At 35.6% G+C, this 25,585-nt stretch overlaps 2 protein-coding genes across 10 annotated transcripts in view; one reads left to right on the forward strand and one right to left on the reverse strand.

Moving 5' to 3' along the window:
• The window catches only part of CCDC15 (coiled-coil domain containing 15), a 49,397-nt gene extending 30,674 nt beyond the window's left edge, over positions 1-18,723 (reverse strand). For 3 of the 7 annotated variants that reach the window (XM_074303908.1, XM_074303902.1, XM_074303909.1), the window contains exons 1-5: positions 18,415-18,688; positions 18,048-18,287; positions 15,334-15,483; positions 13,647-13,850; positions 4,153-4,266 (exon numbers count right to left, since the gene is read on the reverse strand). In XM_074303908.1, the coding sequence (XP_074160009.1) occupies positions 4,153-4,266; positions 13,647-13,850; positions 15,334-15,483; positions 18,048-18,287; positions 18,415-18,570 (864 nt within the window). In that variant the 5' untranslated portion in view covers positions 18,571-18,688. Of the gene's footprint in view, positions 1-4,152; positions 4,267-13,646; positions 13,851-15,333; positions 15,484-18,047; positions 18,288-18,414 lie in introns of all 7 variants that reach the window. The other 4 variants (XM_074303906.1, XM_074303905.1, XM_074303904.1 and 1 more) reach the window with 4 other exon arrangements.
• Positions 18,724-18,823: 100 nt separating this feature from the next.
• Positions 18,824-25,585, forward strand: part of LOC141563184 (hepatic and glial cell adhesion molecule) — a 51,982-nt gene continuing 45,220 nt past the window's right edge. For all 3 annotated transcript variants that reach the window (XM_074303914.1, XM_074303911.1, XM_074303912.1), the window contains exon 1: positions 18,824-19,984. The gene's annotated coding sequence lies outside the window, so the exon portion shown is untranslated. The remainder of the gene's footprint in view (positions 19,985-25,585) is intronic.

Genomic DNA, 25,585 nt, shown 5'->3' on the forward strand with positions numbered 1-25,585 from the left:
AAAGCAAGCCAAGGAGGTCAGTAAGTCAGAGAAATAGAGGGAAAGTATTGTAGGCAGGGGACAGCCTGGGAAAATGCCAGTAAATCCTTAAACCGAATATAATCCCTTTATGCTCCATAAAGCCTAGATTCAAATTCTGTATCTAGTGCTTATTACCTAGGTGATACATTCATAGTTAAATATTCCTGATTCCAAATCTAGAATTCTATCCATTATCATATGCCATCTCTTAAGCATGAACAGAAGTTATTCTAAAGTTGCTTTTACTGAGTCTATAGAAGATGAGCTTACATCTCAATACTCATTTGACTACAAAAAGCAGTCATTTTATGTACCTGTCTGCAGAACATTAAATATGTAACAACAAAGGATGATGTCCTAGACCACTTTCATATGAACCCTATTTTAAAAAATGTTAGAACATAGAGTTTTAACAGTGTAACAACTATTCACCTTTGTACAGAACTTTATATCCAGACTATCAATTGATCCTCATGATAATTTTATGAAGTAGGTGTTACAATTATCTCTTTTACAGGGTAGGATATTAAGAAAAGAAGTTATATGATTGCTTTAAGATCACAGGTTATAAAGGCCTGAGAAAAGATTTGGACTTAGATTTTCCTGATTCCAGGCCCAGCATTCAATCACAAAACCCCATAAAGTGGTCAAGTGTCCCCATGTAATCATTTACTAGTTGAAATTACATCACTGAATAGCTCTAGAGGTAATAAGGATTTAGTTCAGAGCAAAAAAGCATTAAACATAAACTGGGGGGAAAAAAGGAAAAAGTACATTTGTTTGGACTTACCTAAAAGAAATATATTCACAATGACAGGCACATAGCAGACACAATATAAATGTTTATTCCCTTCTCTCCCTTCCCCCAATATTCCCTTCAACTACTCAAAGCTTCATAAAAATACTACTCTGAAGCCTCAACACAATGTGGAGGTGACCTAGACTATGTCAATAAAGCTCAAGCAAGTTCTACCAAGCTGTGAATACCATGTCTGTGATCTGAAAGCCAGCTTATTTCAATCAGAGAGGTCATAAACTAGTAGCTTGACTACTAAGCTTTGGCCAAAGTAACTCATGAAATAAAAATATGAAACATTCCTCAGATGGAAGATGCTCCCTTTCTCTTCTTTAGTGATGATTGTCAGTACTGGAAAAGGGATTAGAAGATGCAAAGAATCAAATCTTTTAGACCTTCTATAAACATAAAATTTAATTGTCAGTGCTCCCTCAATTTCTCTTATAATTAAATAAGTTCAACACTGACATCCTCAATGTACAAAGCAAGAAGACAGAAGGAAATTGCAGATAAATAGAAGGATAAGGTGAATAGAGTAGTTGAAAAAATTAGTTCATTATGCTTAAAGACAACAAGCAATATCATTACATGAGATATATGATCAGCTTTCTTTGAAAGGTTTTTGATGAACATAAGCAAAAAAATTCCCATAGAGATAACTACAACTTATAGGCACACATTTGGTTCAGAGAAGAAAAAAAGAAATTCTATGAAGTGCTTGACAAGATCCTCTAAATCAAATCAATACATGCTTAGTATCAGGGACTTCAAAGTAAAAGTAAGCACAATAAAGAATGGTAAAAAAAAAATTTAGAAAATATGACATGCGATTAAGAAATTAATTAAGTCAAAAGTTTGTAATAATGGTTCTTATATAGCAATTTAATGCTTATAAAGCACATTATAAATATTATCAAATCTAATTCTCAAAACAATTCCTTTGAGGTAAGTGCTACAGTTACTTTATAGATGAAGAAATTGAGGCAGAAAAAGTTAAGAGACTTTCCCTAAGTATCATAAGTAACTGCCTAGAGCAGGATTTAAACAAGTTTTCCTGACAAGTCCAATATTCTATCCAATAAATCATCCTGCTTTTCAGTTTATATCTACAAAGAGATTATAATAATCAATTCTGAAGGATGTAACTCTTTCCAACAATGAGATGACTAATGCCAGTTCCAATGACCTTGTGATGAAGTCATCTATACCCAAGAGAGGACTGTAGGATCTGAGTGTGGATCACAACATAGGATTTTATTCTTTTTGTTGTCATCTCTGTTGTCATTTTGTTTTCTTATTTTTTTCCTTTTTGATCTGACTTTTTTTGTGCAGCAAGATTAGTGTATAAGTATGTATACATATATTGGATTTAATATATTTTAACATGTTTAACATATTTTGAATTACTTGCCTTTAGGGGAAGGGGCAAGGGAGAGAGGGGAAAATTTGGAACACAATGTTGAAAACTTATCTATACATATGTTTTGAAAAGAAAAAGTTTTAATTAAAAAAAATATATATGCCCATTAAAATTTTCTTTTAGTAATGTTATATGGCTGCTGATGGATACATACCAGTTTTCAAGGATAGCAAAACAGCAAGTAAATTAGTAGGAAGAGAGATTTGCAATAATGGACACAAGTAAACTGAAATATATTACAAATTACTTATATGCAAAAAATAGAATAAAAGGTATCATCCAGAAAATCTGTCATCAGAAAAAGGAGGGTAGGTTACTCATATAATTAAAATGAGGCATATCACATGAGCAGCCTGAAGGGTCATACTGGCACCCAGAAAACCTTAAAGAAGAAAGACATCAAAGGTATGGTTAGATATTTTATGAAAGATTTGGGAAAGGACATGGACAGGAATAGCAAAGAATGGGTAGATATGGATCAGTTGTGATTATTACAGAAAGGAATAACAGATGCACATTAGTATTCAAATATATGTTTAATAAAAAGCTAACTTTAAGAGTCAGTACAAAATTTATCCATTTATTATACATTCATTTTATATAAAGGCACTACGCTAGATGTTTGAGGTGCAAGGGGAAAAAAAGAATGGTCCTTTCCCTTAAAATTTTTAAAATCTATTGATTATGAAGGGAGATACAGCATGAAGATCAGAGTAGTTCCAGGAGGAAGAAGGTGCTAAAACTAAGAGGAAAGAGACAGGAACTGAAAAAGGTTTCTGCTAAGAAGTGATACCTGAGGAAGAAACTCAGAATTCTAAAAGGTAAATGTAAAGAAAGAATGTATTTCAGACATGCAAGCCAGTATTTGTGAAGATATATAGAATACTGATTTCAGGGTAAGAGAAGGAAAAAGCTAGTAGTCCATTTGAATGTACCTCAGAATCCATGAATGTTATATATGAATTTTATTAATTATCTGGAAAGCCTGGAAGCCAGATTGTGGAAGGCCTTAAACAGCAGCTTGAAGAGTCTATATTTCATCCTCAAGATAAAAGGACATCATTGAAGATTTCTGACCTGAAGAATGATATAGTTAGACCTATGCCTTAGGAAGATTATCATCTGCAAAAGTACAGATAATAGGACATAAGGACTTTTATTACAATAGCAGCAAGGCAAGCAGAAAGAAGAGCAACAAAGATGGGGGCAACTAGGTGGCACAGTGGATAAGAGCACCAGCCCTGAATTCAGGAAGACTCGAGTTCAAATCTGGTCTCAGACACTTAACACTTCCTAGCTGTGTGACCCTGGGCAAGTCACTTAACCCCAGCCTTGGGGGGGAGTGGAAAAGAAGAAGAAGAGCAACAAAGACCAGATAAAATCAATAAAATTAGAAACTTACTGAATATGGGAATGAAATAAGGGGAAAAGTTTCAGATGAATTTAAAGCTATGTGACAAAGGATAATGGTGTCATCAAGAAATCTGGAGAAGTGGATGGTATTTAGAAGGGAAAGGAAAAGATAATAAATTGAGTTTTAGATAGCTATTTAGATAGATTGGATTTTAGAATGTTGAATTTGATAAGCTGTTAGGACATCCAGAAAATTATATCCAGACAACTAGAAATGGAGAAAGTACAGATATTATTAAAGGATGAAATGGAGAAATTTTATAAAAGCCTCTCATCAAAAATTCAAAAGGAATTCTATAAATTAACAAAAGATTATATGAGTTCAGTATCCAGTCTTGGGATCTTTGAAGAAAATATAAAAAAAACTGGAGAATGAAATGTTAACCTGTAAACTTGTCAATTACAGAATATTCTTTAAAGTTGGATCTTTTCCATTCATAATCTAAGAGTTCACTCTGAATTATTATTTAACTCAACTGAGTTTCTTAGAAAACTAATTTACCTCTTGGGTTGGACTACTGTCTGTGCTATCTTCTGAAAGTCCTAATGGCTTCTCTCCATCAGTATTTTTTCGGGATGCCAGTTGTTTACGGGCTTGCTTCACAGTTTGGCTAAGCTGCCAAAGAAAGCAGAGGAAAAAAAAAAAAAGAAGAAGCAAATATTAATACCAGTAACATTGGTATTGGTATCGGTATAGGTATTAACAAGTGTTCTAACAGGAAAATAGGCTCTTGCTATTAAATTTATGCCAACTTACAACAAGAGAAGTATTTTCAACAGGAGATTTTTACCTCATGATAATATTTTTGTATAACAACTTTATTATCTTCATTATTTCAACTCAGCAATTTTTGTTTCATCATTTTATCTTAAGAGTTATTAGTCAAGTTTCTGATATTTCATACTCTTATTTTAAATGTAAATACAAAAATACTCAAAAAGTCTAGATTAATACACACAACTATTGGATACTTCCCATCTTGAAAGGCAGCAAGATATAACATAAAAGCATCATCCTACTTAGAAATCAGATCTGGTTTTGAATCCTATCTTAATCACCTACTGTATAGCCAGCAGCAACTTATAACTACTCAGAGACTTCATCTAAGATAAGTGAAGTATTTTTTTTTACTTTTACTACCAATCAGTGTTGTTCTGAAAATGAGCTACATCTCAAATTAGCTAAACCGACAGGAAAAGATGATAAATTTTGGAAAGAACGTGGGAAAAGTGGAACACTAACACATTGTTAACAGGATTGTGAAATGATCCAATCATTCTGGAGTCATTTGGAACTACGTCCAAAGGGCTATCAAACTGTGTATAACCTTTGATCCAGCAGGGTCACTACTGAGTCTGAATCCCAAGAGGACATAAAAGAGAAAAAAAGGATCCACCTGTGCAAAAATGTAGCAGCCCTTTTTGTAGCGGCAAAGAACTGGAAACTGGGTGGATGCCCCTCAGTTGGGGAATGGTTGAATAAGTTATGGTATATGAATGTAATGGAATATTATTGTCCTATAAGAAATGATAAGCAGGCTGATTTCAGAAAGGTGTGGCAAGACTGACACGAATTCAGGCTGAGTAAAGTGAATAGAAGCAAGAGAACATTATACATAGTAACAAGATCATATGATGATTAACTGTGATGGACAGTCTTTTCACCAATGAGGTGATCCAAGGTAATTCCAATAGACTTGTGATTGAAAATGTCACCCACATCAAAAGAGAACTATGAAGACTGAATAAATGTGGATCAAAGAATAGTATTTTCATTTTTTTTTTGTTAGGGTTTTTTTCCCCTTTTGATCTGATTTTTTTTTTTTTTTTTTGCCACAGCATGAGGAATATGGAAATATGTTTAAAAGAACTGCATATGCTGAATCTACATTGGATTGCTGAATGTCTTGGGGAGGGGAGAGGAGAGGAAGAAAAATTTGGAACACAAGGTTTTGCAAAAGTGAATGTTGAAAACTACCTTTGCATATATTTTGAAAAATAAAATACTATTAAAAATTTAAAATGAATTATAAATATTGGATTATAAAGGAAAAAAAGAAATAACAGGCTTATTTCAGAAAAGTATGGAAAAACATGAAATGATGCTTAAGTGAAGGAAGAACAAGGAAAACACTGAACACAGTATCAAGATCACGTGATGATCGATTATGATGAACTTGGCTTTTGTCAGCAATGTGATGATTCAAAGCAATTTTAATACATTTGAGATGGAAAATGCCACCTGCATCAAGAGACAACTATAAAGACTGAATATGAATCTAAGCATAGCATTTTCTTTTTTGAGTTTTTGTTTGTTTGTTTGTTTGCTTCTTTCTCATGGTTTTTTTACCTTTTGGTCTGATTTTTTTTTTTTTTCTTGTATAACATGACAAATATGGCAATGTGTTCAAAAGGACTGCACATATTTAACCTAAATCAGATTGCTGTCTTGAGGAAAGAGGAGGTAAGGGAAAGAGGGAGAAAGATTTGGAACACAAAGTCTTACAAAAATGAATGTTGAAATTGTCTTTACACATTATTTGGAAAAATAAAATATTGAGAAAAAAAAGAAACTGTGCTGCAAACTTTAAACCTCTGTATAAATTGCTGTTAGTATTATTACTATAATCATCTCACCAAATGGGATGAGATGGGCAAATCTCAGACCAGGAATTCTTCTTTTAGCTATTCTTTGCCAACCTAATTGTTTTTGCTATTCCTAAAAAATTTTTTTTCTAGCTTCTACATACACTCTCCTATTTTGGGTTATCCTTTTCCCATTTAAAGACAACAACTCAACTTTCCTTTAAATTCTTTGTTGTAACTTCTCTTCCACAATTAATTCAAACTATGAGCTATTTTTAATATTACATTTGTCAAAAGTGCTATTACATGGTCCTTTATTAATATTTATGTTTCCTACATATTCATTCTGCCACCCATTATATTGGTATTTATTACTTTTCCTTAAAGTACAGCTCGTCTTAAATAAGACTACAGGATAATAGATTTAGTACTGGACTCTCCTTGGAGGAAGAAAGAGTATATAATCAACAATTTCCCTTTATAGAGACAGCTAAAGACAGGAGCAAATAAGAGTGGATTTGTCTCGTGTCATACATTTTAATGGTGGGAAAAGTCATAACCATCTTTCTGAAATATTGACATAATATAATTTTCCTAAAGTGAGAAAAAACAAGGTCCATAAACTTCTGGCAAAGAATATGCAAAGATGATAAAGTTTCAGATGATTATTAAACAATAATCTAAATTTCAGGTTCCTTCACTCATTCCAATTCTGATCTCCCAGTATATAACCTCTTTCTAGATTTTAATTGTCTTTAAAGGATTTTATCTCCTTTCAAAGATAAAGTGGCATTTGTCACCTAAAAGTATTAGACTTCAATAAGCTAGTTTCATGGTGTCTAAACAAGTCAAGAAGTTATTTACAATACATAATGAGGCATATGTGCAACTAAGGTTATAAAAGATAAAGTATCACAAATTATTCTTGCTCTTATTTGCCAAATAGTAGGCAGCACTGCATTATGCCATGTGGCCAGGGAATCAAAGTCTCCTTTGTAAAAGTCCTGCAGTAAGAAATCATATAAACTTTAAACCCCTTTATCACAAATATTGTTAGAAAGGTGAGATTTGTTGGTATTAATTTTATTTGACTGGTAGTTCTTAAGATTTTCTCAAGTACCACCTATAGATATATGGGAAAAAAAGTGTTGCAGATATTCATTTGCATGTAATGAAAGCACCTATATTAACTATGTAAAGGTTTAGTGATTTGGGGGATTTTTTGAAGGCAGCTAAGGTTAAGTGAATTGCTGGGGACCACACAGCTAATAAGTGATTGAAGTCACTTTTGAAGTCAGATCCTCCTGACTCCAGGGCTGCTGCTCCATTGTTTTACCTACCTACCCAACCTTTAGGTTGACTTTTAAACCAAAAGCATCATGAAGGTTATAAAGTGAGCCAGAAGCAAAGTTTCTATCATGCTAGCCTTTATAAATCACAATCATGGTTTCATATCAAAGTATAATATGTATATTTGCATAATGTGAAAAGGACTTTGGGTAACATATTAGCTTCTTTTAAGCAGCAGATAAACATAGTGATCACTGTCATCTTCAAATAAGTAGATTCCTCACACATATATTTTCAATGATTTTGTGAGTAAAGTTGCCATTTTATTTAGCCTTTATTCCCATATATCTATAGGTGGTACTTGAGAAAATCTTAAGAACTACCAGTCAAATAAAATTAATACCAACAAATCTCACCTTCCTAACAGCCACCAAAAGCTACTTTCCAGCTCACTCTTGTAAAATAGTCTTCTACTTCATTCCCAAAGCCATACTTTTTTTTTTTTTTTTGCTAAGGCAATTAGGGTTAAGTGACTTGCCTAGAGTAACATAGCTAGGAAGTGTGAAGTATCTGAGGCCAGATTTGAATTCAGGTCCTCCAGACTTCAGGGCTGGTGCTCTATCCACTGGGCAACCTAGCTGCCCCACCAAAGTCATACTCTTAATAGACTACTAAATGCGATTAAGAGTTAAAAAACTATATTTAGTTTCCAGACTTCAGAAGGATTAAGAAATTAAAACTAATTTCACTTTGTAACCGATTCCATATTGTACTGATTTCATATTGTAAATGATTCTGTTCTGCTTAAATTTCATTTCTATGCCCTTGAGTTGAGCTCAGGATTTCAAGTTTTTCTCTATATTAAATTTATAAAAGTTGTCTCTCTTACTAGTAGTCCTTAGAATAATTTGGTAGCCTTTGGAATACTTACATGACCTATCTTTAAACCTCACAAGTAAACCTGGTCCTTGCTTGTCCTTGAATAATTAGGGGAGTTTTTAATCTCCTCCAAGGAGACAGCAAGTCTGGTAGTTTTGATCCCCTCACAAAGATTGTAAGATTCAGATGGGTCCCATAAAACAATTAACATTTTTTAATTGTCAGAAGGGGGACAGTGATTATCCTCATGGGAATGCCAGCCCACATTTCCTAGTATAGCCAATAATAATGTCCTATTATTTTTACTCTATATATAGCATGATCTCTTCACTTGTGTGTCAATAAAGAGATTCCCCTCTTTCTCCTTGGAGTTTCTGACTTTATTGAGGTTTCTGGTTTTACCCACTTTAAGTTATATATGTCACTGTTAATAGTTATTTTGCTCAAATCCATGTACCTCAGCAGTTTATACCTTTATTAATTTTATTTCCCATAGGATGTAAAAAATTTACAATGCAAAGAGAAAAACAACCTATATCATGAAAAGGTTTTAGAAGAAAAGATCAGAGACATTTATGTCTTTTATGCAATTTTTCCTGGAAAAGAGATAGCTAAAGTAGGGCATAGTATTTACAAACACAAAATGGCTATGAAGAGAAGAGCAAACAATCCTGATCATATGCTTCCAATATCCATAAAAGAAAAAAAGCTGAACAATGGACGCTCTGGAAATTTCATCCACAGGGATCATTATCACTTGACTATAGCTCACTAAAAAGCAAGGGCTTAGATCATATGATTTCTTGAAATCTCTTCTTGTGAGAACTATTCAATCTCATGTGATTTAGGAAATTAGGAAAAGCCAAGTTTGACTCCTCATGGGACCAGACATCTAGAATTAAAAGCAAATTATCTCTTAGTAGCATACCAAAGTACCATAAGCTAAGAAAAATCTGGATAAGTAAAGAAATAGTCTATCATATGTGCTGGGCCACATTTGACATACTGTATTAAATTCTGGGGTCCACAAGGGAAAAATGACAAACTATGGAACATTTAGAAAGAGACAAAAGGATAATGAGGGACCTGGAAACAAGTGTCATATAAGGAAAAACTTAAACAGAGATATTTAAGGAATTATTTTCATATAACTGTCCAATAAAAGAACAAACTCACACAAAGTAATGAGCATCTTGTGACTGGAAGTACTTAATTAAGCTGCAACTGAATAAATCATAAGTTAGGGATACTAGAAAAAAAGAGACCCTAGGTACACACAAGGTTGTTGGACTATTTTACCTCAAAGATTTCTTCCAACTTCAAGTCTATGTTATTGTGATTCTAAATCACAATAGAATTGATAATTCACTAAATCCTGCCAGAAGAATCACCTTCATTCACCTCAATGTGAAATTATATTTCAGGCTCTTCAATCAGGTCTGAGTAAAATGGAGAAGTCAGTTCTTGAATGTTTCTATAATAAAGATAACACCCAGTAACATCTAGTAGATTAAAAATTACAAGAAAGATAAGTTCAGAAAGCACATATTTACTTTTTTTAATCCACATTTTCTTCATAAAACTGAATTTTCTTTGCAGATACATCATATTGAGGCTACTTTATTGAAGCTTTTTTAAATGAACAGCTTGTTTCAGAAAAACTAAAGGGAATCTACAATAGGTTGCTTTCAAAATTCTTCAACATTTAGCCCCAATTTTGCTATCACTTTATTTCCCTCTACTCTTATATTCCATCTCAATCAGGTTGTGACTGGGACAGCTAGATAGCACAATGGATAGAGTGCTTTGTAGTCACTAGGATCTGAGTTCAAATTCATCCCCAGACACTTATTAGCTGTGTGACTTTGGGCAAGTTGTTTAACTGTTTGCCTCAGTTTCCACATATGTAAAAAGAGCTGGGAAAGGAAATGGCAAACCACTCCATTATCTTTGCCAAAATCACAATGAGTCAGGTATGATTAAATAACATAATTCAAATACTACCTGTTCATCAAAATACAGCTCAGTCTTCAACTCTTCTAAGAATCCTTTCACAGTTACTTATACCCACATCTTACTGTTTCATATTATTCTCTGATCATTTCATCTGAGTTAATTTTGTCTTCCTGAGAATAACCTCACTTCTTTTGCATAGTCAGATACATAGTAAAATTATTAGTGTTGGACTCAGGAGTAGAGAAAACTTGAATTCAAACCCTACCTTAAACATTTATTAGTTGATTGATCTAGGGAAAATCACCCCAGGCATTGTCATCTTCAATATCCTCTTCTATAGAATGGGAATATTATTATTTAATTCATAGTTTTGTTGTAATGATAAAATGAAAAGAGATTATATAATATGTAAAGCATATTGCAGACTTTAAAGTAATATATAAATGTTAACTATCTTCATTTACTATTATTATACCTAAAAGTACTCACTTTATAATAGGCCTTCAATAAATGCTTATTGATTCTAATTATCTAGTTAAGTAAAATTTAAGTAATGCTTTAGTAATTTTTTCTCAAGTTTACCATAACTTGAAAATCCAATTATGAAAGTTATACTATCAGAGATAAATAATGATGGAGAAAAAAAGTATATATTTCTGATTCAATAAGCTTCCAGGAATTTTCCTAATGATATATAGTAGATTTAGTCACATCATGCATACCTCATGTTTTAGCTTTCTATTACACCATGTATTTAGGGTATTTATTTCCCTTATTAGCCTATACATACATGCATACACAATATGAAGATAGACAGTATCTTATTCTTCTTTGTATTCTCTAAGAAAATATGATACCTTGTACTAAGTACTTTAAGTACTAAAATCTAGTACTTTTGTTTTATACTCTTCCTAGATAACAGGATACTTTGAGATACAAAAAATGCTATTATTTTGGGTATCCCCACTATTAATTTGGGGAACCTCTTGGTTTGGGTTCCTGGTCAGAGGGTAAAGCTGAAAGAAGTTTGAGGCACCATCCCCTCACCCAACCATTAGAGAAGCTTACATTAACATCTCTTATTAAAAAAAAAAAAAAAAAAAAAAAAAAAAAAAAAAAAAAAAAACCCTAAGTGACAAAGAAGAAAGAACTCCACTGAAACCTTATGGGAACAAGGAAGAGCAGAATCTGTGGGTTATCTTCAGAGGAGGATACTTTAGTGTAAAAACAACAACAACAAAAAAAACTTTCTATCCCAAGGAGTAACATGAAATGGCTCCCTGCCCAGAGAGAATTAATAAAACTCAAAAAAGAATTGAAAAATCAAATGAGACACTGAGAAAAAAAAAACTTTAAAAATAAAAACCATTGAAGAAAAACAAGAAGATTATGGGGAAAAAAGCTAATCGATTAGAAAAGGAAGTAGAGTTTCAAAAAGGAAAACAATTCTTTGAAAATCAGAATTGGACAGGGAAGGCAGTGATGCTATGAAAGATCAAGAAATAACAAAACAGATTATACAGAATGAGAAAAAAGAACATAATGTGAAACATAAGAAAAATGACAGGTCTGAAGAACAGATCAAGAAGAGAAAATATAAGAATAATTGGATTGACAAAATTGTGACCAAAAAGAGAACTTTGATACAATACTGCAGGAAATAATCCAAGAAAACTGTCCTAGAGTGATAGAACATGAGAGGAAAGTAGAATATCATCACCTCAAAAGAGATCCTTTATGGAAAACATACAGGAATATTACTATCAAATTTTGAAATTCCCAGATCAAAGAAAAAAATTTTCAAGAAACAAGAAAAAAAACAATTCAAATACACTGGAGCTATAATTAAAATTGTACAAGGCTTATCAGCAACTACAACAACAAAAAAGCAAGTCTTGGAATCATATCTATCAACAACCAAAAGAACTAGTCCTCAGGCCAAAAATATCATATCCAGTAAAATTATCGATAATTTTAATGAGAAAAAATGGACTTTCAACAAATTTGCAGATTCTCAGGACTTTCTATCAACCAAACCCAAAATTAAAAGATAATTTAACATATAGAAGTCACTATCAAAGATAATTTTTAAGTAACTTAATGTGGATAAACTATTTAGACATACACAAATTGATTTTTTTTTACATGGGAAATGCATATTAAATTTTTAAGATTCACATCAACACTAGGTTAGCTCACAAGAAAGATCGGCAGAGTTAAGATAAAAATAGTAATCATATTACACAAATGAAGTACAGAGAAAGAACAGTGAGGCATTAGAGAGGCAAGGAGGGCTCATATTTCTGAAAACCTATTCACATTATGAATGGGTTCTATAGAAAACATTACATATATACCATAAAGTGTATAGCACCCTCCCAAATCTAGAAAATAACAAGGGAGAACGGATGGGCAAATGGGGAAGCAAAGGATGAGGGAAGAAAAGGGATGAGGGTGGGGGGAGGATAAGTAACAGTAAGGCAAGTTATGGAGCAGAATTTAATTAAAGAGTCAGCAAAGATAGGAAAAGTGTGTGTGTGTGTGTGTGTGTGTGTGTGTGTGTGTGTGTGTGTGTGTGTGTGTGTGTGTGTCCACATATGTATACATAAATATATCTTTTATTTACTGTAGTTTGCTTAGGGCTGGTAGGGAGAATGGAAGGGGGAAAAAGAATAAAATAAGGTGCACAGCAGAGAACCAAAGAACAATTCATAAGGAAATAAAGAAAATGGACATTCATGAATGCAAATTCTTTTACTAATATCTATACTTTCTTGATCTGGTAATTTTTTATTATATATTTTGAATCCTCCCTGATGTTCTGCTGGGCACATGACAATGTTCTCTTTTGTTTCACTTTGATTTGTATTTATTTTCTGTTTTTCTCACTGTTTTTTCAAATAAACTTAATTTTTAAAAAAAGAACACTGTATACAGAAAAGGAAATGCATAAATAGAAACATGTAGCCTATATACTGTCTTGTTAACTTATTGCTCATGATACAGAATTCTAAAATATCAAGTGTACAAAATAAAATTACTAAAAAAAATGCTGTTTTAATAAAAACATCTAAAGATACAAATGTGTTACCTGATATTTTATTCTACTTTACACAACTACTTATAATCAAATAAAATAATGTATGTAAAACACTCCATAACATAAAGTATCCCAATCATGAAAACTCATACTTGCATAATGCTTTAAGGTATTTACAAAGCACTGTCTAAATAGAGGAGTTGTAATAGTTTGGATTTGGTATTAAATATTGTGAATGTACTTACAGCCAGGGTCTGTTGTTGGAATGTTCCATTTTCATTTTTTGCTTCCTCTTCAATATCACCAAGAATCTGAGTAGGTAGCAAGCTGGAACCAGTACTTCGGATGACACTTTTCATACTGTTCTGATAAATGCTTTTGCTACTTTTAGGGGTTAAATGTGAGGCTGAATCAGAAGACTGCATGGCTATAGTGCTTTCTTTTTCTGCCTACATATGGAAAAGGATACAATGAGTCTAAACTAAGTGCCATAAATATCACCTTTGTTCAATGAATTCCTCAAAGTTCCAAAGTACTTTAGAGATTTTTTTTTATCTTGTGAAATTTCAAGACAAATATTTAGCAGACTTATTATGTCAAGTCAGGGTTATCTCTCTGGGTTATCCTAGACGTTCTTCCAATCTCCTTCTACTACTTCACTTGATAATCTCATCACCTCCCATGCTTTTAACACCTGTATCTCTGTTGATGATTCTCAAATCTATTCATTCTGTCCCAAACCTTTCTGCTATTACTCTTGTGTTTCTAAATCTTTCACGAATCCTAAACTGAATCCAATAGAACCTAAACTCTGGGTTCAAAATTAAACTCATTCCTTTCCCTCCAAGATCTACCCCCCCCTCCAAACTCCCCATTATTATAAAGGGCAATACCATTCTCTGAGTCCCCTAGGGTCACAAATTTAGGTGTTACTGGAGACTCCTCACTATTTCTTCACCACCTATTTCCAAACTGTTGCCAAGGCCTGTTGGTTTTACCTTTGTACTATCTCTCAAATACGTCCCCCTTCTTTGCTCTGACACTGTCAACATTCTAATAAAGACCCTCATCACCTCCCACCCAAATTACTGAAATAGCCTGCTGATGGGTCTGCCTGCCTCCCATCTCTCCCCAATCCACTCCATATTCCATTCAGCTATCAAAGTGACTTTCCCAAAATATGGATCTGACCTCCTACTAATAAAGTCCAGTGATTCCCTAATGTTTCCAGAATCATATACAAAATCCTCTACTTGGCATTCACAGCTCTTCACATATCCCCTCCGACCTTTTTACTTTCTTACATCTTAATTCCCACAATATATTCTTCAATCCAATGACATTGCCCTTGATGTTTCATGAACGAAACAATTTATCTCTTGACTCTAGCCATCTCCCCTAGCTGTCCTTTACATTTGGAATGCTCTCTCACCTTAGCACCACCTAATTACCTTCTTGGCTTCCTTTAAGTTTCAACTAAAATCCCATCTTCTTTCTAATCAACTAAAATCCTATCTTCTAAAAAAAGCCTTGCCCAACCTTTTCTTAATTCTAGTGCCTTCCTTTTAAACTGATTTCTTATTTATCCTGTATATAGTTTATGGGTACATATTTGTTTGTTTCCTATTCTCCCCATTAGAATATGAACCTGTCTTTAGCTTCTTTTTGTATTCCCGGTACTTAGTACAGTGTAGTAGATGTTCAATTAATGTTTAAATGTTCCATTTAAAAAACAGAAAATTGTAGAACCTTGAAAGTCACATATCAATGATATGCTAGTAATAGAACCCAGGTCTCCTAGTTAACGGTTTTCTGTTCCATGCTCTAAATTTAAAATTATGCCAAATAGAGCTCCAAAGCAAAGTGAACAATAAATAAACTTCAATTTTTTTTAAACTACTATTTCTTATTGAGATCCATTACTGAACTTACTGCTTCACAGGACTTCTGAAGCTGCTGCTTTTTTCTTAGCCTCATCTGCTGATTTACTCTGTTTTTCACCTGCTCCTGGAAGCGTTTCAGAGATTCTTCTTTTAATCGTTGTTGTTCCTTTAATTCTTCTTCTAAATGAGATGCTGAAACCTTATACGAGAAAAAGCAAGAAAATAAGCTGCACTGCCCAGGCAGTTTTGCCTACCTGGACTTTCCTACTATAAACTGGGCAAAGAAAATTAGGATAAAATCCTGGGGGGAAAAAATTCAGTTTCACAGATCACCATTTTTAAATTTCAGATTAAAATTCCTTTGTAAATAAGGGCATCAGGGGGCAGCTAGGTGGCGCAGTGGATAGAGCACCAGCCTTGAATTCAGGAGGACCCAAGTTCAAATGTGACCTCAGACACTTAACACTTCCTAGCTGTGGGACCCTGAGCAAGTCACTTAACCCCAGCCTCAGGGGAAAAAAAAAGAAAGAAAAAAAATAAGGGCATCAATAGGGTTCAGAACTATAAAATTTAATGCAACATTAGCATTGAGCCAAAGGAACCAAAAACTATAATTGCAGTAATTTGCTGAATTCCAAAGCAAATTATTTTTTAAACAGAATTGAAAAGTCATTTTTAAAAAAAAGAGAATAAATCAATTCTAACCAGAGCAAGGCCTATGCATTTATTAAAACTAGAGAGCAGATTAAAGTGTTGTCATCAACTTGAACTAAACCATTTCATTAGGATTGTATTTCTGATTAGGGTTCTCTTCTTATCATGATTATCATTATTTTCCTCAAATCAATACAAACATTTCTTATATGTTTTATCAATAAGCATTTATCACAAATGTTTATACTATGTACAAACCACCATGGATAAAGATACAAAGTGTACCTACCCTCAAGGAATTTGTATGCTATTAGGAAAGACATCAAGTATACACATAAATATATTGATGATTTATTTATGCATAGATATATGCACATAGAACAAATACAATATATATGTGCATATATATATATAAACTACATACTAGAAAATGTATAAAGCAAATTACAAGATAATTATGGATAGAAGAGCACTAGAAAATAGGAAAAGCTTTTTATAGAGGTGGTATTTGAGCAGATTCTTGAGGAAGAAATGTAGTTTGAGCTAAAAGTGAGGAAGAAATGTAATAAGTATAAGGATGACAGGCAAAGGTATGGTGGTAACAGGAGATAATGTCATGTGTGAGGAACAACATGGCCCAATGTATCTTTCCAATCATACATTACTTCTCTTTTTAAACTCTCAAAACCAAATTACTTTTGATTCACCTCTTAAAATACAGGTCAGTAAGGAATATACATATGTAAATAGGGATGAGCCAGAAGAAGGGGAAGGGCAGAGTTGTCACAAAAAGTCAAAATATATGAGGCGACAACTCCAAAAAAGCTGTCACCCACTCCAGAAACCATCATCTTTCGTTTCTCATTCTCATCCCACCCAATAAGTCAACAAGTCCTATTACTTCTTTCTAAATTCTCCAAAATTTACAAGATCACAGAATCAAGAATTGGCAGAGGTCTTAGAGTATAATTCAAACTACCCAGATGAGAAACCGAGTTATGTGACTTGCCTAACAAAATATAACACATGCACAAACCAGAATCAGACTTATAAAGAAATTCAAAGACCATCTAATACAATTCAAACCTAAACAAGAATCCCCTCAATCGCAGACAAATGGTCCCTTTCAAGACCCCTCATGAGGTCCACTACTACCCCTAATGTAGCCAGTTCACCTTCTGGGTAGCTCTATTAGATTTTCCCTTCTCCCTTCTCTCCAACTTCAACCATTACTGTTAGTTCTGTCCTTTCTGGGGCAAAGTTTTTTTCTGCACATTTAACTGTAACATATACTGATTATGTCACACAGGTTCAGATTTAGAGCAGTTAGAGATCTTTAAGATGCTAGCCCCTCTTTGTACAGATGGAGAGCTCCGGTGATTTTTCCCAAAACACAAAGGAAGTAATTCACAAACCCAGGATGTGAACCTGGGTATTTCAGGCTCTTCTCTGCTACCTCCACCCCCACCCTAGATTAAATGTCCATAGATTGAGGAGCAGCTAAACAAGTTGTGGTTGAGATTTTTAACGTATTAGACTATTCCTGTGCTGATAGTTCAAAAACACAGTCCTGGCAAAATCTGTGTGAATGGAGGGTGAGTGAAACAGAGCAGGGTCAGGAAAATAATTTATGCAATAAAGATAAGAACAAAAATATAAACTAAACAGTGGTGGAGTGTTTATTATACTTTCCCATATCCACACTGGGATTCCAGCTTCAGGCAGGGAGCTGAATTAAGAGGTTCTTCCCGTCCTGTGACTTTTTCACTTAATGCATAAACTTTACGTATTTTTTCAATTGTTTTTGTTTCCTGGGTTTATTATTTTGGGGTAAGGGAAGTCTTAAGTAAGATCAGTAAGTCCTTAGGCCCATTCTAGAGCCTGGTCCATCCCCCCCCCCCCCCACTGAGGGGTGCTCTATAAAGGTTACATTATTGTGCAAATGAGACAAGCCACAGGTTGGGACCTTAATTTTGGCACTGGTACCCTTATTTACATACACTTTAGAAGAGACCCGGCAGCTCACTGACGGCTTAGCACGGGTCAGGAAAGGCAGGGGGAGAGGGGAGAGACTCTCCTCCACCCCAACTCTGGGTAAGACACACTCACGGATGCCGGGGCTTCCTCACTACTCGGGGAAGCACACTCCACCCAAGCCCCGACAGGCGCCACCGCCTCATTCCTCTCTGCCAGCACTGCCAGCAGGGCCCGGTTCTTCTCGGAGCTTTGTTCCACCCAGGGGGCGCATCGAGACTTTCGGGTCGGTGCCGGGTTCTGAGACATCCGAGACTCCTGCTCAGAAGGAAACAGCATCTTCAAGCTCTGCATCCCATCTGACCAGGGCCCGGGCTGGGGAGCAGGGGGGAGAGGGGGATTAGAGTCAGGGTGGGGGAAAAACGAGGCCGGGAAGGGGCAATCCGGGGTCCCTGGGATCCCGGGGTGGGGGGACGCGCCCGAGCCGTAAAGAAAAGAAAACCTGGACGCGGGCAAAGACCGGCGAGTGTTTGGTTAAGACGGGAGGATGGCGACGGGCCGGAGGCCTGGGACATAAAGCAGCCCGGCTCCGCGGCGGCGCCTGGATCCCGTCCTTGGCTAGAGAAGACTGTTGCACGCCCGGGACCGCCATCAGCATCCCAGAGCCCCAACCGAAAACACAGGGAAGTAACTACGGCGGCCCAACTGCCACTTTCTATTTCGGCGCTCGCCCAACCCGCATCCTCATTTCCACCCCTTCCGGGCTCCGCCCTCCTCCGAGCATCCGAGGCGGAATGTAGAAGGGACTTGGATTCGGCCTTCAATTGCACTGCTTCCGGTTCCTACTGCTCGGGAATCTAAACTTCCCGTGGGGGTGGGGCGGCCCTTAGTTCTTTGCGGCTGCGTGCTGCGGGGGGCGCTGCAGTCTGATCTCTCCTGTAGGCAGGGAATGGAGACCTGGGCCTCTCGAGTCCTCACAGAAGATGCTCTTTTTTTCCTCTCTGAGGGGAGAACCCCCCCCAGTCTTTCATTGAGAGCCGTCTGCCTTTTAGGGGGAAAAGTGGACGGACCTTTTAAAGTTTAACCTGTCTTTAACATTTTCTCCTTCACTTAAGTCCAGACGATGAACAAACAATAAATCCAGCAACGATTTGTAGCTTTGGATTTACAAGGAGTTTTTAGTCATCTTGAAAATTTAACGGCCCTGCAAAATAACTAGCAGGAAACGAGATAAATACGCAGGAACGGTCCTGTAAGAAGCATGGCAAGAGCTCGACTCCAGAGCGCGCAAGGAACCTAAGGAAAATAACAGCTTTTTTTTTTTTTTTTTTTTTTTTAACCAGTTGACGGAAGAAGGTGGAGCCAAAAAGTAATGAGAACATTTGGTGTAGGGGTTTACGAGTAACAGAAAAAAGTCACAACTCCTCACTGGTTATTTTATTTACATTCTCTTGCCCAAAGATAGCAGTATTTGGACTGGAAGGGAGAGAATGAAAGTAGTTAATGCAGCCGATTACTTCCAGAACCCAACGAGTTCGGGTACACAACCCAGTGCACTGAGAAGAAAACCCACAACCCTGCCAACATCTAAAATATCGGAGGTGGGGGTGGGGAGGAGGAAAGCAAGGGTGTTGTAGGGCTAAAAAGTGTCCGTGTAATCCTGGTTTTCAAAAAGGAAAGAGACAGTATGTAAAATCTGTCAGTGAGCAAAGTTCCAGAAGACTCACATTTGTGAGCAGTTAGAAAAGAAGCAGAGCTTCATCAAGAATAGGTCATACAGTGGTATGTGAATGTTCTGGAATATTATTTTTCTATAAGAAACAACCAGCTGGATGATTTCAGAGAGGCTGGAGAGACTTACGTGAAGTGATGCCGAGTGAAGTGATTTAGAACCAAGAGAACTGTTGTACACGGCAACAGCATGATTATGTCCTGACCAATTCTGATGGTCCGGCTCTTCTACAGTGAGGTGATTCAGGCCAGTTCCATCGCGGGATGAGGAGAGCCATCTCTAGAGAGAGGCTGTGGGGACCGAATGTAGATCACGACACAGCATTTTCACCTTGTTGTGGGTTGGTTGCTTTTTTTCTCTCATTTTTTTTCCTTTTTGATCTGATTTTTCTTGTGCAGCATGATAATTGTGGAAACATGTATAGAAGAATCGCACATGTTTACCATTGGATTATTTGATGTCTAAAGGAGGGGATGGGGAAAGGGAAGGAGAAAAAATTTGGGATACGAGGTTTTGCAAGGGTGAACGCTGAAAACTATCTTTGCACATATTTTGAAAATAAAATGTTAAATTTTTTTTTAAAGAACAGGCCATACAAAACTAGATAACTCTCTTTTTTATCATGTCACTGCCTGCATACCCTTTCCCCAAACAATATCATTCTAAGAAAGCAATTTCCTAACTTCCTGGACCCCAAACTCCATTCTTGGCCACTAAGACCCTCTATATGTTTTCTTCCTCTAAGCTCCTTGAAGGGAGGGGCTGTCTTGCTTTTTGGAATTTATATTTCTACTACTTAGCACAGTGACTGGCTTAGAGCAAATGCTGAGGGCTTTAAAATTCATTTTAAAAAAGTAAGTGGACTAGTGTAGATAGTATTTTTGGACTTTAGCAGAGCATTTGACAAATTCTCTGATGTTAAACTGGTTGATGAAGGAGTTTGGGCTAGTTAGAGGTGGAAAGATTCAAAACTAATTTAATAACTAGACCAATAACATCAACTTTTCACAATCATTTCTAGCGGAGTGCCTTAGCACTAAGTGCTAGTCTTTGTTTTTATTAGTAACTAATAAAATCACAGAAGACAAGTTAATAATTGGATTTATAATTGTTTCCAAGTTTTTCCTGTGTTTATATATACTCTCAATTGCACTTAATTCTTTGAGGATAAATACTTAATTTTATTACTTTTGTAGTTTCTTACCATCATACCAGGTTCTTGGGATTCATCATATATTCAATCTCCACTCATTACCTCCCACTTTTTTCTCTGAGCTTTCCTTTTAACACTTAACTGATCTCCCTCCAGTTCCATACTGATTCCATACTGAGTTCTGCATAGGCTTGGAAGGAATATAGTTTTTAGGGAGAATGTCTCTCTTCCTTTATGCATATCCTCCCCACCTTTTCCACTTAACTGCACTTAATACAGCAGCAATGCAAAAGGACATTTACTTAAAATAGAATACAAATTCCCAAAGTATGGAGCCGTTTCATTTCTGCACCCAAGTCAACTACCAGCCTAACACTATATATAAACTGAGAGAGTGAGAAAACCAGGATACTTAGGGTCCATTCTCTTAGAACTCCTTAAGATTCTATATAAATATCCCATCACACCCTAGGAGAGGCTGAAGTACCATGCATTCAAGCTGTAAATGGTAGAGCTAGAATTTGAACTTGGGAGTTAGCAACTTGTACAGCAATTAAATTTTAGAATTCATGATCTGAATATGTCCTCAAAACCCTGGATCTCCAAGACATTTAAGTCTTGCAGCAGTGGTTTTTCAGAATAGGAATCACAGTTGGGAGGACATGTGCAAATGTTGTTATGATTCCTCTTTTTATACTGTCTTTTCCAGTTGGAATATAAGTTCCTTAAGGGCAAGGTCGTCTTGTTTTCAGTTGTGTTTGTATCCTCAATGCTTGACACATAGTAAGTACTTACTAAATAGTTTTCATTCATTTAATTCCAACAAAGAAGAGAGGATATCTTTTTTTTTTTTTTTTTTTAGTGACAACACTACTTAGACATGCTTGTGGGGGAATTTCCTACCTTTGCATCCATTTTCTTCTTCCCTCTCTATCAGTTGCCTGCTGTATTCTTTTATCCTGTCTTTTTCACAAGAGGTTGTCCTCAGTCTCTTACCATGTCATTACCTGCCAATGCTTCCTTCCACTTAGAACCTACTTTGGGGTAATGTCAGGACTAAATGTGTTCTACACAGACTTATAAGAAGAAATAATTCCCAGCAAGCCTATATCTTATATCTCCCTCCAGTTCCATACTGATTCCATACTGAGTTCTGCATAGGCTTGGAAGGAATATAGTTTTTAGGGAGAATGTCTCTCTTCCTGTATGCATATCCTCCCCACCTTTTCCACCCAGAACCTAGTACATAAAATGCTCTGCATCCTCACTTCCATTTCCTGTACCACAGTACTTAGAAGGAAAGCCAATGTAATGGGTTGGGGGTATGTTCTTCCACATGGCATGCTTAGTGCTACAAGAAAGATATTCTTTTGGAGTCTAGAAGAAAAAATAATTAGGCAAAGATTGGAGTACTTTAGTAATTTTATTCATGATTTTTCAACTTATTTGTCTTTGGGCATTAAAGCTTTATAAGAACTCTAGAGATACTTTTCAGAATGTCCTCCCTGCATCTTAAATAGGTCAGTTCTGCCACTGCAATGCTTAAAAGGCAATTAATTTCCCTCTTTTTTTGTTCCTCTGAAGAGTTGCTGAATAGGGCACTTTTAGCAACCATGGACACAAGCTGGAGTCACACTCAGCATCTGAACAGCAAGTAGCTCTTTTTAGAAATCAAATATTTACTTTCAGTTTTTTTCTGCAGAAGTAAATGTTATCTATCTCTTCCCTGCATTTATCAAGACACCACAACTGCCCTTATATCATTGAAATTCATACCTTCTCTGAGATATCCATTTGTCTCCTGTGACCTCTCTCATTTTAGGGAATCCATACCTTCTCTCTTTCAGTCTCACTTATCCCAGTAATACCTATCCCCTTCACATCCTCAGGATCCCATACCTCTCCACAGTTCTTTAGGCAGCAAAGACTGGGAAGATAAGAAATATGACTCTCAAAGAGAAGAGGCAAAATGAAGAGGTTTTTTGAGCTTTGTTTTAGTTTTTATTTCATTTGATATTTTTTTTTGAAAAATGACAAGGGTAGTGAGTGGGATGACCCTATGGTAACCTAAAGTTTAAGAAACTCTTTGAAGGGGGTCATTCTTCCCTATGCATTATTACTCAAAAACACACAGACATTCTTGTTTTGTTTCAAAAAGGAACCAGCTAATCTGTCTGTTGTTTGGTGGTTGCTGGAGCAGTATAACCCTGCCCACTCTCTGTGCAAAGCTGCACACAAATTCCTTGTTTCCTAGGCAGGACTCTCTAGTTCTGCAAAAGCTCTGGTATTTGCCTCTCAATTTATTTCTCTCTGTTCTGGTAAATCAAACCCACAGTAAGGCTCTATTACTGCCAGTTCACTAGAGCAATGGTTTATGAGACTGGGTGAAGAGAAAATGCCCGGAGGTACCTTTGTGGGAGGTTGGGGAACTGGGAGAGTAAAAGGGGTAATCCTTGCAGTCAGAAAATGGTTAGGTGCACCATGTACTCATAGATCTCTGAAAGGATGCTAGGGGTGGGATGATAAAGGCAGTACTTAGACTTCTGTAAGTCAAGAGTAAGTCTCCATTTAAGCATCAAGAATTACGTGGCTGAGTATAAGAGAGATTAATTGGCAGGATTTTTTTCTCTGATTCTCAGTTCCTCTTGCTCTAAATGCTACCTGAACTTCTTCATGTCACCTGATGTCCTCAACATCACCTTTAACTTATATCCAGTACTTCTCCTTCCACAGGTCAGCTGTACTTTAATATATCTAATGCCCCAGCTTTGGTTACTTCTTTCCTATGGATGTGAGTTAGGAGTTCACCGTGCTGTCACCCACCATCTTTTCATGATTTCTGTTAGCGTGGAGTTTTTGTAAACACATAAAACTAATTTCTAACAACATTCTCTCTTTTTTCGGTAAAACTTCCTCTTTCAACCAATTAGTAAATATTTAAGTGCCTGCTATGTGTCAGGCATTGTGCTAAGTGCTGGAGATACAAGAGGAGGGAAATTTAGTCCCTCTCCTCAAGGAGCTTATAAGCTTTCAAACTAGACGTGCAAACATGCAAACAAATATATACAAAGCAAGCTATATTGGGTAAAAAGGAAATAATTTAAAGCAGGAAAGAACTGGAATTAATTAGGGAAGACTTCCTATAGAAGGTGGGTTTTTAGGTAGAACTTAAAGGAAGCCAACAATATCAATGAAATTTTTTGATTAATCAAGATATTCCATGCCCCAACCTAGAAAAATAGTTTTCCGTATTAATTAATTAATATTTCTTATATTTGTTTACATAGCTTTCTTTTTTTGGAGATTTTCTTAATGTGGTGTGTGCTGATTAGCTTGTGATCTTCAACAAATTATAACCTTCCTGAATTCCAATATCTTCATCTAAAATGAGAGGTTAGACTGGTTAATTTCTAAAGACCTTTCCAGCTCTCAAATTTTATGATCCAATTATCCCATTATTGTCCTGATTTTCTTACATATAGTTAGTTTCTTGAATACAGGGATCATACATTTTCCTTTTTTGGTTTTCTATAGAGACCTGTAAATGAGCACTCAGATAATACTATTTAATTCCTGATTTGTTTATTGAGAGTGAGAATTGAAGCCCTGAAACTTATGTATCAAGTTTCTCCATTGCTATAGCCTAGAGTTTCCTCAAACAGAGTTTAAAAGACTTAAAAGGATGCTAGATACTTGGGCATATGATGCAGGTAGTTTAGAAGGGCAATCTCTTCTAGTGCCTTATTTCTCTAGGCTCATAACATCCCCAGATTCCTTGTGTTCAGAAAATGGACAATCCCAAAATACCAAAGCAATTACCAAATGACAATAACCTATTAATACAAAGAAGGCAACAGAAGTTGCAGGGGAATAGAATATCTTAGAATCTCAGTGTTGAAAGTGAACTCAGAAGCCATCTAATTTAAGCCATATCAGAAAAAGAATCACTTCTACAATATATCCCACAAGAAGTCATCTGATATTTGCTAACCTGCCAACATTTACCATATTCAAAAACAAAAATGGATCATTGATCTATTTATTTCCATGTTAGCTCCAATTATGCAGATGAGAAATTATTTCTGACTGCCCATCTTATATAAATATTGTTCATGTCCTCCCATAAATTTACCACAAAGGTGCATGCACTCAGTGAGGTGTATATGTATTGATGTGGGGGAAGTTCTTTTTTTTTTTCTTGATATAGTAAGGATTCGAATGGAGCATATATTATTCAGCTTTCAACCTAATACCAATTTCCAATACCCCTCTCTTTTTTATGATTATACACTTCTTTGGTGATCTCCTCTACTCCAATTCTTTGCAATTTCTCATTTATTTTGTATTATAAACTTCTTTTATATATCATATACCTCTCCATTGCCCTTTATTCAACAACTGTAGTGTTCTATGATTTGAAGCTATTCAACACTATTAGAATTTTGTTATTAATCACAAGTGAGTGTTACAAAATTTCAAGAACAAGCATGACCCCAAAGAAAAGATTTTAGAAAATGCCCTCATCCAACTCCTTTACAGAAGTGAGAGGTTCACAGGTGTAATACACTGCATATATTTTCTGCTTTTTTTTCATTGTACTGACCAGTTTTACAGATTTTTTCCTCTTCTTTTCCTTTTTTTTTTCTTTAAAAATGTTTTAGGTTATTTGGGATGGGGAGAGGAGAATGAGAGGAAAAGTAGAAAAATTCCAGAAATATGAAAAGCAGAAATGTGCCTTTTCTCTCTTTCACCACTCCTCCAAATGAGAACAAAAGAAAAAACAAAAAC

This window comes from Sminthopsis crassicaudata, chromosome 3 (assembly GCF_048593235.1).
Source record: "Sminthopsis crassicaudata isolate SCR6 chromosome 3, ASM4859323v1, whole genome shotgun sequence".
Lineage (NCBI taxonomy): Eukaryota > Metazoa > Chordata > Mammalia > Dasyuromorphia > Dasyuridae > Sminthopsis > Sminthopsis crassicaudata.